Below are 16,087 nucleotides of genomic sequence, written 5' to 3' on the forward strand. Positions count from 1 at the left end.
ACATAGTATTTGGACCGTAGATTCTTTTAAGTCAGCTTGTGTCGTATCATGCCGAAGAAAGCCGCGAAACGCCACTCCAAAAACCTTCAATACAAGGTTCAAATCCTCTCCATTTTATCAGAAACCTGGATGGTACAAGACTCCATTCCAGGCCTTCCAATTGGGCGCTATTCTGACATGTTTTATTTTGACCGTTCGATCTAAGATCGGAAGGTTCAGATCGACTCATCTGCTACCATTTATTGGTTTCCAATAATTGGAGAAGAGCCTCGCCATTTTTGTACCTCCGTTTCGTTTCTGAAAAGTTTTTCAAGTAAACCTCTCAAAAGAAAAAAAACAAAATATTATTCAAGTAAAACCCTCTTCCCCTCATCGAACTAAACAAAAATCCATGCCAAACCTTTCTCCTCCCCTTCTCTCTCTTGATCAATATGCAACAATCGAACTCCATTTAAAGTAAAAATGAGCTCCAAAATGAAGAGATCGTCGGAAGAGGGGATTGGAGATGGCGGACAAGAAGCGGAAACAAAAAAGATTAAGAGAGATTGCACGCAGCTCGAACCAAGAAGGCAATGCTCTATATGTCGTTTCCGTTTATTTTATTTTTTGTAATATATTTTGCTGACCGGGACCTTTGAATCAAAGCACTTTGTCAAATATTGCAATTCAATGATGCTGCTTCTTTTGATTAGTACTAAAAATTATCTTGAATTACTTTATCCAGCTATCAGTTGGAGGTGCTTGAGGTGGCGATGACTCGAAACACGATAGCGATGCTTGATACAGGCGCGGGAAATACAATGATAGCGGTTATGCTAATAAATCATGTCTGGAGTGATTTTATCAGTTCTTCAAATAATAGCCAAAAAAAAGGGAGGCGTGTCATTATTTTTCTCGCTCCCACTGTTCATCTCGTGATGCAGGTAGTGGACAATTTTTACGTTTTAATTATTTAGGATCCTCTGTGTAAAAAGTTCAGGACAGTTACTTTTTCATGGTAATAGCTTTGCAAATTAGGGGGCCTCTGAAAAAGTCCAGTTGTGTTATGCATATTTCACCTGGTTTGGGTTAGATATGCAAGTATTTTTCCTTTGTGGTTTCTTTTTGGTTTGCATTTGATAAGAGTATCGCTGCAAACAATTCCCTTGCAAATGCATATGCTTGAGTTCAGTGGGGTCCTGCAACAAACAATTTCTATTTGAGAAACATTTTCACTGTGAGAAAAAAAAATTGTGATCATTTTTTTTTGCTGATTGTAGCAATATGAGGTGATAAAGCAAAGCACAAATCTTCAAGTAGAGTACTACTATGGCATAAAGGGGGTTGATACATGGAAAGCTGAGATTTGGCAGAAAGAACTCTCCCTATACCAGGTTTTATTTACCACTCTAGACCTCTTTAAAAATTTCTCTTTTATCTTACTGTATGTTTCAAGTGTACTCTTTTCATAGAGAGAATTTAGGGTTTTTCTGTGAAGGAATCAAAACTAGTTTGGTTTTATCTGGGCTATTAGATTAATGTAAGTATGCATGATGCATTATTATACTTCCATCCATGAATGCTGCCATGTGACTATGTTTATGTACATCAGTGCATGTACTTTAATGCGCCTGTAGTCTTGTATTTGTAAATGTATGTAGCTGTAGATGAAGGAACAACTTCTAGTATGGTCCCTGCATGATGATTCCCAGCAGGGCTGTTACACACACTGCTACAACAATATGGAATACAACTTGTATTCCTACAGAACCTAAACAAGAGGGAGTTCCTAGTTGATTTTATAAACTGCCTTAGTTACCCTGCAGAGGGGTAATTTTGGCACTTTTTAAGTAAATTAGGAGGAAGGGGGTATATCAGGTATTGCCATGTTTTATAGGGCTGTATGAGACATTTACAATTGTATGTATATACATGATATTTTTGTCGGTCCTGCTAAGTGTGTAATTGTTACAGATGCTTCCTACACTCATACACTTGTGAACTTTTTAAATACAGGTTCTAGTTATGACACCTCAAATACTTCTGGATGCATTGAGAAATGCTTTTATAACACTAGATATTGTACATCTAATGATTTTAGATGAGTGCCATCGAGCCACTGGCAATCATCCATATTCTGTCATCATGACGGTAGTTTTCTTTCGAACATTATTTTTTGATGACTTTATTTAACAATTTCTCCCTGGATGTTCCACTTTGTCCCCTGTTTTTGTGTATCTGTCTTCTAGCTGTCATTTAGTCAAGCAAACTCTAGGAAATGACATTAATGCCTAAAGCGAAGTGACTAGTTGTGTCATAGTCACCTAATTTCTGGGCCCTAGTTAATTAGCAAACATGGGAAATTTTAAATTATGTGATTATGAAGGGGAGCTGTTGTAAAAGATGGAATGTACTTGATTGATAGACAGGGTACCGTTAGCTAATCGTTATGCAGCCAATTAAATGTAAATATTTGTCTAATATATCAGTAAAGGTCTATTACAGTTACATTATATAGAGAATAATAACACCTGAAAGCATATATTTAATTAAAAATTATTCATGTTGAGCTGTTATACATGTACACAATAAAAATACCTGCCAATATTAGAGCAAGTCGAGAACCAGCCTTTGGTCTAGTGCCAAAAGGCAATGCTATATCTGTGGGAGGTCACAGGTTTGAAACCCGGCTGGGGGATGGATATTAAAGGTGTTGGGTGGCTTGATCCCCAATCACTTATTCTGAAAAAAAAAATTATTAGAGTTAGTCATAGTTGCAAAATGTACCTCTAAAATTTAAAGATAACTGCTGCTAGAATTATAAACAAAATATTTAGAACAGTTGCTTAATGACTTTAATTTTTATGTTTTATGCCGACTAGTTGGTCTTGGCAAGCATTTGGTGTCCGATTAATCAAACTTGTTGGTAATTTGGTGATTGGGGCTACAGAATACCCACTGTGTGCATTATTCATGACAATAAAGTTACCATTTCCAACTAATCGGCCATCCAATCCAATTAGTGAGGCATCTGTTTTTTACAACACAGGATTTATTGACTGAAAATTTAGGAATAAAATTAATAAAATATTTATCTGTTTCTTGATGATCTTTTCTTAACTTTCCTTCTCATTAAGTTTATTTTTAATGGTTATTATATAAAAACAGGAATTTTACCATAAAGCTGAATGTAAACCAAGAGTCTTTGGGATGACTGCTTCTCCAGTCATTCCAAAAGGTAAGTGTTACTCTTCAAAGTGTATTCCTAATACTTCGATACCGTATTGCTCAAGTTCATTCCAATATGAACAAGTTTGTGCATGACTTATCTATCATCTCCTTTTTGAAGTCTTTCATTCTTTTTCCCCTTAATTTTTATTTCTGCTTTCTTGCTTATTGAGATTCTATGCATGGGCTGAGCCTTATCATGAGGATCCATTCATTTGGTAATGAATGAGATGCTGCTATACTGTTTGACAACAGTCATCGCTGGTACAGTGGTACTGGAATGTATTGATATGCTGGTTACAGCCTGCATGGTGATCCTTTTGTACTGGTATTGGACTTTAGGGTACCCATTGTTGCCACCATTTGTTTGCCGACATGATATCTTTATTGCTGATGCTTTTATTGAGCATCCAATAATTGCTTTTATTCTTTAATGTTAATGTTAGGTGTGCCATCATTCACAGATTGCGAAGCTCAATTAAGTGAACTTGAGAACCTTCTAAATGCCAAGGTACTTTTGTTTTATATTGCGTGGTGAAATGCACACTTTACCCCTGACTATTAAGGTACCAAACTTTGGGATGGGCAAGCCTTCATTATTCTTGACCAGCTTCCCATAGTTCTGTGCAAAACAATTTTCTTTACCTTAGTACAGGTCTGGTGTTGACACTACTAGCATCATTTCTTCTTGACAGATATATACTCTAACTGACAGAAGCAAACTAGATGACTTTGTTCCATTGGCAAAGCAACTGAACAAATATTGCAACGTCGGTCTAGGTATGAAATGCTGATTATCAGAAAATATCTTGTTGGGGGTAGGATTATTAATATCCTACTCAGGTTCATTAATACCTTGTATTTAGTGATAATCACAGGTGGCAACTTGCCTGGATCTTTTTGGCTTCTTAGACTGGGTTCTGTTCATTTCTTACCCATTTAGGTTTGAGTCCGCATCGTCTGCATTAACTCAAAAGGGCATCTTTTGAGTTAATAGATATGGGCCGTCAGATTGTAAACGGAGCACATCCGGCCCCCGCCTAAAATATAGGGGTCTTCAATATTAGTGCGGATTTAATTAGCACAAATCTTAAAGCTGATCGTACGGTCCAGATGTATTAACTCAAAAGATTCCTTTTTGAGTCAATGCAGAGGATATGAATTCTTCAGGTTTGTGGTCATTTCTGTGATAACATTGAGAACAGGTCATTTTGGATCTCAGGTAATATCTTGCTGTTCATTGGTTGAATTTCAGTATCAGGACCTTTGTGTTTGGTTATGCAAGATTCAGCATTTTGTTTGGTGAGGTTTGGTTCACGGTCATTATCCTGACTGATTTGGAGTTCCAATCAATTTTGTCTGATTCTGACCCTATATAATTCTGATCCCGACCTTCTTTAATGTAAATATTCACTTGACTACCATTCTAATTACTTCTCTATTTTAATCCAAAAAGGAACTACAAGACGGAAAGAATTGCACAGTAGAGCCGCTACTTCCGTCATGTCAGGAACTTGGGCTTGCACAAATACTGGAGTGAAACTTCAGGGGTATAGGTTCGACTTCCTGTGCAATATGCCAGAGAAAAAATACTCGAGCTTTGTTTTGCTTATCGATTCCATACTCGACAAGGATGTTGGTTCCTTGGAATTGGACCTTTATTTGATTGACAAGAAGGTCAAGGCCACTGTCTCTCCATGCGGGCCTATTGAACTGGATCAAAAACAGGTCTGTAGCAGCTTTCTTTTGGTACCAGTCTACTTGTATTAGTGCAAAGTGCATCAGGAACAGCTTGCAGAACCAATTATAACATTATTCTGCATCATTTTTTCTCAAGGTTGGTAATGCTAAGCTGATAGGTTATGTATTTTTTGACTATTAATTTGCATCAGCTAGAGAAGACAAAGAGATTTCAAGAGTTATTCTTTAATGGCTTATTTGGCCGGCTAGTAATGGGCATGAAATCAGCCGGCCAGTTGAGAAAATTTTTACTAAATGAACAGCCTGAAATGTCACTCTGGAGCCCTGCTAACATGTACCTTCTCCTTCCAATTGACTCTGGTTGTAATAAAACTGTGCACATCAACTGGAGAGGAATTGAATCAGCCGCCTCGGCTGTTCAGTTCATGAAGGATGCCTATCTGAACCCATGGGGCACTTTCTCTAGCATTGAAAAAATTCGCAAAGAGGGGGAGGTTTGTCTGGCAAATAAAAAGGTAGAGATGAGCGAGCTTAAAGATGCAGTGGTTATGGCAGTGCATTCTGGGAAGATTTACCTTGTTCTGGAGGTTTTGCCGGATATGACTGCTGACAGCCCTTTTGATGGGGTCACTGAAAAGTCAGGTGCTGAGTTCCCAACATTCACCGAGTATTTCAGCAAGAAGTAGGTTTTCATTCTGATTCTTTCTGGTCCTATATACAAATGGTAAAACCTAGGAGGCAATGTGAAACCCTGGTGGTACGAATCCTAAAGAATTGCCTATACATAGTCTAGTCTACCTAATTCTGAAATAAATATCTACATCTTTTTTTCCAATACTACCAGTTGTGACCCTACAGAAGCCTTGGTTCTTGTAAATTATCCATAAATACAGCAATGTGCTCTTTGGTAAATTATCAATAATTTCTTGTAAATTATCAATAATTTCTAGACGTTGATTTTTCAAATGATTGATTTACATAAAAACAAAATCGAAATGTGATACTTTTTTGTATGAGCACATAAAAAAAATAATATAGATCACATTTAACAATTTTATTTTGACGTTTAAGTTTTAAATTTTGATTTATTTATGTTTTAAAAATTGAGGCATGGTGGGAGCACAAAAATTGGTGGCATTTGAACCCTCCTCTTGGTTAAAAAGTAGGTTATTTTTTAATGCAGACAAAGTTATCTGAATTACTAGCTTTATGAAGTTACTATTTTGTCTGTGGAACTTTAAATCTATATTTAAGTTTTATAAGAAATATGCTACTTTGTAGTACTGCATCTAAACCGGTATATGATTTATTGTATACTGATTATTGTTATCCATGTACTTGAATTTTTCATACAAAACAAGGCTCTAACCCTGCATATATTGTACTGTCCTCATACCACCTAATGGAAACTATCTTAATCCTTCCAATGATCAAATAAAAAGTGTTTAATTTTCTAAGGCGTATGTACACATCAACCCAGTAAAATGCCTCTTACTATTTAATTGTCTTGTATTTTGAGGCATAAAAACTATGTTCAGGACATCGATAGTTTGAAAGAGCTGTTTATATCAGTACTGATACTGTCTAGAAAATGGTTTGGTATGTTGCAGCTTAGTGCCTTCATGATTGATATATACACAATTAAATGGTAAATCTGAAGCTCTAAACTGATCAAATGAAAACTTTGTGGATCTCTAGTAATTGTATTTCTATTTTTTATCTCTACATTTCATATAAAAATATTTCATTTTCTACTTTCTGACAAAAAAATTTAAATATGTAGGTATGATGTTGTACTTCAGCACCCTAGCCAACCAATGGTTTTACTAAAGCACAGCCATAATGCCCACAACCTTCTCTATGCACATGCTAATGAAGCGGGTATATACATCTCAAATTGTACTGTGATATCATGATAAATTTAAGTATCAGTGGATCCCCATATATTACCAAATTTTATAGTCAAAGAAGCTGATAATGCTGTAGTGTACCAACTTTTTCTCCCAAATTTTACTTGAAAAAGGAGATTTATCATTTATTCTTTCAAGTTCAGGTATGTTTGACTCAGGCTTTTATTCAGTTAAATGTGTCCATGTTTATGCATGTACTTCTCATTTCTTTAAATATTTGATTTGTTTTCAATTTCAAGACGGAGCTAGTGAGAACAAAAAGCACAAAAAATTGGTAGCAACAAAGAAGCCAGGGTTCCATGTGCACATGCCTCCTGAGCTATTGATACACATAGACGTACCGGTGGATGTTCTCAAGTCATTTTACTTGTTACCTTCCATGATGTATCGGATTGAGTCACTAATGCTCGCTAGTCAACTGCGCAAGGAAGTTGGATACAACCCTACAGATTGTTGCATACCCAGTTCTTTGGTAATCTGTACAATATATAGTATATAATTAGTTACAAGGTTCTTCTTGCCAAATAATATTGGTTACATAGGCTTTTTGGGTTTGCAGTAGATAACATTACCAAACAGTCCGGAATGGTTTAATTTAATAGAAGCTAGTGACTTTAACGACTTTGTCTCAGAAGTTAAGATTATCTCGAACAAACTCAATGTGTTTTAATGTCTGTGCACAAAATCATTGTTCATTTCATGACCAAACTCAGGTTTGGATTTTAGGGAATGTTACAAATTGTAAGAGGAAAATAGGGAATTACCAAACTAGGATAAGAGGAACCCAAGTTAGAAAATGTCATTTTTTTACCTGCCACAAGATGAAGGTTAAATAATTCAGAATGGCTGTAATTATTGAATCAAGGGCATAGTGGTCTATTTTAATTTTCATAACGACTGTCTGTGTTTGTGCTCATTTTTTTATTGGTGCCTTCTGCAATCCCCCACAAACTCTGAATTTTGTTATTATCTTTTACAAATTCCTTTCTTTATGTGGATAGAATAGTTTAGGATGACAACTAGCAATCTGGCTTCTTAGGCTAACAGCTAGCACCAGCACAGTTAGGAAATATAACAGAGCAACTTTTGCACTGTTATTTTTATTTCATATTTTGCTGTGGCCATTATTGAGTGTAACAAAGCACTGGACAGGCTGGAATAGCTAGGTCTAGTGGGATGTAAATTTTTGCAAATATGAAATTGCATATAAGCCAGGTTGTTCTTATTTTATGCTGATGCTTCAAGTTGGACCTTAACACTCAACCTAATCACTATTAGTTTACTCTCTCTCCCCCTCTCCCTCTCTCTCTCTCTCTAGATATTAGAGGCACTTTCAACACTAAGAGCAAGTGAAGATTTTTCTTTTGAGCGGCTCGAGTTGTTGGGCGATTCTGTTTTAAAATATGCTGTTAGTTGTTCTGTCTTTTTCAAATACCCGAACAAACATGAGGGGCAGTTGTCTAATACAAGAACTCAGATTATATGCAATGCGACCCTTTATAGGCTGGGAATTAGACAAAACATACAGGTAATCAACACTAAACTTATATCAAATGGTATAGTATCTAATTTCAATAGGGTGATTAGTCAGTAAGGTAGGCAAGTCTTCTATTTTACTGTTAAGTTAGGTATTGGAACTACCATGTTTTGTTATCTTCTCTTTCCTTTTTTTTTTTTTTTCCATTTTGTGTGTGTGTGTGTGTGTGTTTCAAATGGAGGTTGTAAGTCACAATTGATATTAGCACCAACCAGCTTGGATAAGTACCTCTCAGGTTTCTACATTGCCAAGCTGTGTGATAATCAATGATTATGGCTCTCTTGCAGATAACACCAAACATTGTGTTTTTTTAAAATTCAAGAAAACAATTGCCCTACATTTCTCATATTTGCAACGAAGGTCAGATGTACTTGAATATATCTGCAAGTAACATTCAACTTGTTAGTCACTGTTGTGGATGAGTGAATTCCTCCAAATATTTACATTTTCCTGATCTCTGGTTGCTTCTCTTTTGTAAAATTTCTCCGCTTAATTGGACAGATTCAACTTAGGCAAATCTACATGTTAATTTCAGAGTTTATATGAATTAATTTTGAATAAATTTCGTTCAGTTAACACAGATGGCCTTGTTGTCATTGTGTACTGAATGTCAACTTTACAGATTATCCAACAGCATCTGGTTGTTATTTGCAAATTACAGTGAAAAATGGGCTTAATTTGCAACAGTTACCATTGTTACTTCCATTTTTTTTTGTAAAAACTCTGTTGATATTGACAGGCCTACATCCGTGATGAAGCATTCGAACCTAGGCGGTGGCTGGCCCCAGGTCAAGTCACTATATTCCCTTCTCCATGTGAGTGCAAACTGACAGGCTCGACCGAAGAGGTCTACTTGATACAAGACGACACAAACTCTTTGGTTCTTGGAAAGACATGTGACAAGGGGCATCGCTGGATGTGCTCCAAGACTATATCGGACTGCGTTGAGGCCCTGATTGGTGCATACTTTGTTGGTGGCGGCCTTGATGCTGCATTCGCATTTTTGAAATGGCTAGGTATGTACATCTCAAGCTTCCAATGTATGTAGACCTTCATTTTTCTTTTGAATAAAATGAAGCTTGTTTCCTATATTTACTTATTGGAGCACTGCTAATAATTTGTTGATATTTCTTTTTGCACTGTTACTAGCTGTTGTATTGATGGATGTTAGTACTAGATACTGCATAAGCCTATTCATATTTGAGGCTTATACATATTATCATCATGTCCTACAGTTCAGGGTGGTAAATGGTTATATTCTTTCCTGACAAGGATTTGGCGGAATCTTTTTCAACTTTTCGGTTAAATAGGATAACTGCGCTTGTTTGACATTAAAGTTCGGAGCAAATGAGTAAACTTGTGTTATTTTGCCTTATAAACATGACAGGTATAGATGCAATGGTTGGAGACGAAGCTATTTCAAATGCAATACAAACAGCATCTTTGCGGGACTATGCACCAATGATTGATGAGATAAGAATCATTGAAGAAAAAATTGGGTACAAGTTTGCAGTGAAGGGCCTGTTGCTTGAGGCCATCATGCATCCAACCCAGCAAGATCCTGCTATTACTTACTGCTATCAGGTAATCTGATCTCCATTATTCTGTAATAGATCTCCTGCTTCTTGTGATTGATGTTTCAATTTGTAATGCAAGGCTGTTTCTGTTTTCTAATTGTGATTACCATCATGCATCAGCACTAGTCATGACTTTTAAGTTGTGGTCTCAATAGGTTGGGTTGTCTAGCATTATTTTGTTTAATAAAACAATTAGGTCATGTCTCTCTGGACAAAAACAGGAGGTCTATAAAAGATGCTGTGAGCTGGCCCTACCCAGAGTCAGCGATTCGTTTTCCCTGACACATTGCTAAGTATAAAAATGACTGATTTTTGTAAATATTGCATTTCTGCTTTTGCTTTATAAATATGTTGGTATTTGAAACCTTGACGTGATTCAATCCATGGACCCAATAAGTCATCCTCAACTAGCAGGCAACAATAATCAGGCCTAGCCAAAATCATCTAAGCTAGCTATCGGACAACTAAAGGAAGAGTGATATCTGAAATTAGTTTTTCCATTCTTCATGCAGAGGCTTGAGTTCTTGGGGGATTCCGTGTTGGATATTCTCATAACAAGACACCTGTATGAGAAGTACACTGATGTGGACCCAGGAGAACTGACAGATCTCAGGTCTGCCTCAGTAAATAACGAAACTTTCGCTCAGACTGCCATTAGGCACAAACTGCACCTGCATCTCCAGCATGGCTCTGGACTTCTCTTACAGCAGATAACAGATTATATAAGGGCACTTGGAGAGTCTCAAAACAGTCCTGACCCAGCAAAAACTGCACCCAAAGGGCCAAAGGCGAGCTAGCTTTGTGTTTAGATTTCACATTATATATTACTCCCTGGACAGTCTGGTATGGTACAGGCTGTGTTCGGTACAGAACTGCTTCATCCTGAGGGCCATGCTTAGTTATTATATTCAAAGACCTGAATAAGTACAAAATATCTTGTGAAATTATAGTTGTCCTTGTTCTTTCAACTAGCTTGGGTATACGAGTACACTAGGTTTTGTTGAATGGGTTTGCATAATTTCTGGTTCAGATCAGAGTCAGGATTTAATGGGTTGGACAGAATATGATCTGTTTTGGGTTGTCGTTTGTTTTTGTTCGAGTCAGGCTTTTTGTCCTAGTCGAGTAAAATTTATGTCAGTTTGAGGTTTTGAAAGATTGAGGTGGGTACATATGATTGATACATTACTTGCCTTAACCCTGGTATTTAGTATCATTCAGCCAATTGCCTTGGAAAAATTATGTGTGAGAATGCTAATTACAACAGAAAGTGACTGATTTATATTAAACTGCTCTTTTTTTTTCCTAAATCTTATATGCATTCAGGTACTTGGAGACATTGTAGAAAGCATAATTGGGGCAATACTGATTGACACGGAATTCAATCTAAATGAAGTATGGGAAATTGTTGAATCTTTGTTATCTCCACTAGTCACACCTGAAAACCTTGAGTTGCCTCCTTTTCGTGAGCTGAGTGAGTTGTGTAGCCAACGGGGTTACTATCTGGGGATAACTTGCATGAAGAGCAAAGATGAAATGGTGACAGCTGTGCTAGAAGTACAATTGCCAGAATTACGTGTCAAAAGCAAGGCAATTGGGAGGAACACAAAAGAAGCAAAAGGAGAAGCTGCTTTCCGTTTGTTGAAGGATCTTGAGGTAATGATTTTCAGTCCCAAATTGAAATAGCCTGTTATATTCCAGCATGAGACCTGATTGTAGAATATTGCAATTTGACCCAAAATGACAGAAACAAGGGGTCATGCAGTCAAGGCAATTCACTAACACTCAACATACAATAAAGGCGAAATCTAGTCGAAATTTTACTTACCGAAAGCAAGCACCAATTGAGGACTAACAATTACTGGATTTATTTATTCTTTTATTAATGCCAGAAAAAAGGGGTCATGCACTCCAGATATGAAACCCAAGTGAAGCAGCCAGATCACATTGCACAAGGAACAAAGGACCCTGAAGAGTCCCACATCACTGCCATGGATTTGGATGCACCAGTGCCGTCCTACAGGAATGGGCTTCTTGATTCAAACCTTGATGCACCCAGTATGACCTACTAATCAAATATTATGATACAAATTTATACCTCTTCTATTTTAAATTGGTATTTCTATTTTTTGGCGTTTGAAAACCTATACAAGCTGGCAGTATGATATTCAACCCCTTGTACAAACAACCAACCTTAAAGTAGCTTGATCTTGTTGACTAGTTCCATGTCATTAGTGCTCCAAAGCTACTTAATGTTTTGTCAGCAGCATTAGTGCTAATGTATTATTTATGCAGTATTAGTGAACGTTGGCTCAAACAAAGGTGGGCCACGGATAGCATTGTTTGATCTATGCAAAAAGAAAAAGTGGCCAATGCCCATCTTTGACTTCACTGAAGAGAGACAGAGGTAAATTAGAAAGCAATAATACATGTGTAACAGAATTACCTTTCTTATACCAGTCTGACAAGAGTTTTACAAAAATAAAAAAAAATAAAAGAAGGATAATTAAGTAATAAAAAAAAGTATCGAACAAAAATTTGTATATTTAGATATTCTTCAGATTCTCTATGTTAATTATTTTTCTCGTTCATAAAATGGGATATATACAGTACTGGTGGGAAAGGTGGGCCCCTGATCTTCACCTCGATAGTTACCTTGCATCAACCATTTTCACGGGAGATAAAACTCCCCGGTGATGGCCGTGCCGACAAAAAACGTGCCCAAGATTCAGCTGCTTTAGCCTTGCTCTACGAGCTACAGAAGCTGAGGCAGTGTCAGGTCATTGTAACTCAGGCTTCATAGGTCCATAATATTTACATTTTAAAGATAGATAGTCTTAATCAAATTGATGGCTTTTGGTTGACTTGGTTGACATCCGCATGGGTTGTATGATTAGTGGCTGATTCAGGTTTGAGCCCTCAAACCAGTTGTTGTATGATCTAGCATTCTCTTAAGATGGACTATTTATTTGCAATAAAAGTCGTTCCTTGTGCTGTATTCAGAACGTTCTGAAGTTCTGTTGTAATTAAGAGACTGGAGGTACAATTAATAGTGCAAAGGATTCGTGTATATATAATTTGTGGTTTCCTAAATAGATGTACATTCTAGAATTGTCTTGACCGACAATAGCTTGTATAAAAGGGGCAGAAGCTTGTGTGCGTGTGCAAAAAATCAAATACATCAAGGCATTTTACTACATTAAATAAAATACATTATAGTATAACTCCTCTCTTCTAACATCCACAATATTATTACATTTCCAACAATACGCACATAATTTTTAATTTTTATTTTTTGAAAAAAAGCATGTTATGTCCGTTTCATTAGAAAAAGAAGAAAATATTAAAGTCCGTAGTCTCAGTCTGAGATTGGCATCCTTGGCCCATTCAAGTCTTTAATGCTACGTAAAACATAACAAAACAACCATCGTCAGAAGTTCATTTTTGGTTTTAGTAAAAGATGAGAGAACAAAAGAAAAATAACTGTTATTACAATTTTGCAAGTATTTGGAGGTCTTAAATTATATTCAGATTAATGAATTAATAACAAAATCAGAATGGTTTCTAATTAACTTCTCTATGACCCAACTGTTACCATGTTAGTTCAAGGAGCTTAATTTTACAATCTACAAAGACCAGAAATTATGGTTCAAATACACACTACTACTACAAAAAAAAAACTTTGCTATCAGTTGGAATCACGTTCCGCCATCTGTTTCCGATCTGATGCTTATCGCCCTGATAGGAAATATTTACCCGTATGCCATCGGTATGAGTTGATGGCGTTAAGCTCCAACGCGATTGGTTAGAAATTAGGGACCGACGGAAATATTAGTCTCTCGGCCGTTAAATGTGCCGTTAAAATAGAAACATCATCATCTCAGGGTGTTATTAGCCGTTAGCAAAAGTGTATTGCATCATCAGATGTGTTTGAGTTGGCATTTGCATGTCGTAGTTTGTTATCTATCATTACTTTGGACTGTTGGTGATTTCTTTTTATATATTTCATTATATATGCCTGTATTAGAGGCTAGCCTCCATTTATATATACCAATATATATATATATATATATATATATAGAGTATGGCTAACGCGCTTCCTCTAGCATATGGGCCGAAATGCTTCCAGTGAAAATTTGAAATTTCAAAATCCAAAAAGTCAATCTGAACCGTTCATCTTCTTCTCCATATTAATATCTGCTTGGAGACCAAATTTTACATTTTTCTGAAATTTTTTACTATTTATTAAGCCACTTTGAAAATCGCTGATCCAATGGTTTTACTGTTTTGTTAAGCCACCGTTGGATCAGCGATTTTCAAAGTGGCTTAATAAATAGTAAAAAATTTAAGAAAAATGTAAAATTTGGTCTCCAAGCAAATATTAATATGGAGAAGGAGATGAACGGTTCAGATCGACTTTTTGGATTTTGAAATTTCAAATTTTCACTGGAAGCATTTCGGCCCATATGCTAGAGGAAGCGCGTTAGCCATACTCTCTCTCTCTCTCTATATATATATATATATATATATATATATATATAGAGATGGGCTATGGTGCATTGCAATGTATAAACACTTTTGTACATTGGACTGTAAATTACCGGATTCAAAGTCCAAATGACCGATCCAAATCGTTCATCTTGTTCTCCATATTAATATGTGTTTGGAGACCAAATTTTACATTTTTTTGAAAAATTTTACTATTTTTTTAGATTTATTGAAAATCGTTGTTTTCAGACAAATCTGAACCATAAAAAAACAACGATTTTCAATAAATCTAAAAAAATAGTAAAATTTTTTCAAAAAATGTAAAATTTGATCTCCAAATACATATTAATGTGAAGAACAAGATTAACGGTTTGGATTGGTTATTTGGACTTTGAATCCGGTAATTTATAGTCTAATGTACAAAAGAGGCTATACATTGCAATGCACCATAGCCCGTCTCTCTCTCTCTCTCTCTCTCTCTATATATATATATATATAGAGTCCGGCTAATGTCATAACGCTATAATTTCAACCTAAGTTATAACGAGTCAGTTTTTGAGATTTCAAAGTCCGAATAACCGATCTGAACCGTTCATCTTGTTCTCCATATTAATATGTGCTTGGAGACCAAATTTTACATTTTTTGAGATTTTTTTACTATTTATTAAGCCACTTTGAAAATCGCTGATCCCACGACAATAGTAAAACCAAAAGGCACCGTTGGATCAGCAATTTTCAAAGTGGCTTAATAAATAGTAAAAAAATCTCAAAAAATGTAAAATTTGGTCTCCAAGCACATATTAATATGGAGAACAAGATGAACAGTTCAGATTGGTTATTCGGACTTTGAAATCTCAAAAACTGACTCGTTATAACTTAGGTTGAAATTATAGCGTTATGACATTAGCCGGACTCTATATATATATATATATATAGATATATATAGAGTAAGGCTATTGTGCTTTGCAAAGCAAACAGCCCTTTGTGCTTTACATTTTCATCCATTAGATAGCCTTCAAGATTCGTGCAAACCCATCTGATCTGATTATGAAATGTCGCTGAAAAAATTAAATGGACTCTCCATTTCAAATTTGAACCCTTTCTTTTCAGCATCCCGACTCCTCCCTCCCAGTGATTCTCTCACTCACTTTGATTATTTCACTCCCAGCGACGCCTTCTCCCAGCGGTGATATCACAGACCCGGCGGCGACTAGGGTTTTGGCGATCTCCTCTCCTTCTGTGACAGTGGCCGTCTCCTCTCCTTCGGCGACAGCGCCACCTAGGGTTTCGGCGACATTAATTTCTAAAGTGACAGCGGCGATCACCACTTATTTTCTAACGGTTTGAATTTTGCCCTTAGATTTTGTTATTTTGCAATGTGAAATTTTACTGGTCCGGGGTCAGCTACATTGGACTATGATACCAAATCAGCTTAATGTACCTTATTAAGTAGATGCTTTCGTAATGGAGCTTTATTTGAACATTGGTCCCGTAATTGATAATTCTCAGTAATAGAACTTATTTGAATATTTGTTTTCTGTAGTAATTGCTGATTGGTCATACACTCTCCAAATTATAATTGATACGATTTATTGGTAAAAGCAACTGTTTTGAAGTACCAGGAATTATGAAAATATTCCAAATGACCTGGGTGCTTTTATCAATCTAAA

The 16,087-nt window shown here is 36.2% G+C and overlaps 1 protein-coding gene across 1 annotated transcript; it reads left to right on the forward strand.

The window, feature by feature from the left end:
* Window positions 1-732: 732 nt before the first annotated feature.
* LOC144563840 (endoribonuclease Dicer homolog 3a-like) lies at window positions 733-12,927 on the forward strand. Its single transcript, XM_078313311.1, has 20 exons — window positions 733-923; window positions 1,260-1,373; window positions 1,996-2,130; window positions 3,148-3,217; window positions 3,654-3,718; window positions 3,903-3,998; window positions 4,086-4,150; window positions 4,378-4,429; window positions 4,615-4,935; window positions 5,100-5,590; window positions 6,692-6,789; window positions 7,058-7,290; window positions 8,137-8,346; window positions 9,095-9,371; window positions 9,743-9,939; window positions 10,445-10,720; window positions 11,256-11,585; window positions 11,822-11,987; window positions 12,225-12,336; window positions 12,540-12,927. Exons 1-20 carry the CDS (start codon window positions 753-755, stop codon window positions 12,730-12,732), a joined length of 3,672 nt encoding a protein of 1,223 aa, XP_078169437.1. The 5' UTR covers window positions 733-752; the 3' UTR covers window positions 12,733-12,927.
* Window positions 12,928-16,087: the final 3,160 nt, after the last annotated feature.

Source organism: Carex rostrata, chromosome 13 (genome assembly GCF_964058835.1).
Source record: "Carex rostrata chromosome 13, lpCarRost1.2, whole genome shotgun sequence".
Taxonomy (NCBI): Eukaryota; Viridiplantae; Streptophyta; class Magnoliopsida; order Poales; family Cyperaceae; genus Carex; species Carex rostrata.

Bases quoted from the DNA above. Each gene is read 5' to 3' on its own strand.
- LOC144563840 (XM_078313311.1), top strand. From the start codon at position 753: ATGACTCGAAACACGATAGCGATGCTTGATACAGGCGCGGGAAATACA. The intron at 2,131-3,147 runs GTAGTTTTCTTT...ATATAAAAACAG, and splicing joins CATATTCTGTCATCATGACG to GAATTTTACCATAAAGCTGA. The intron at 10,721-11,255 runs GCGAGCTAGCTT...ATATGCATTCAG, and splicing joins CTGCACCCAAAGGGCCAAAG to GTACTTGGAGACATTGTAGA.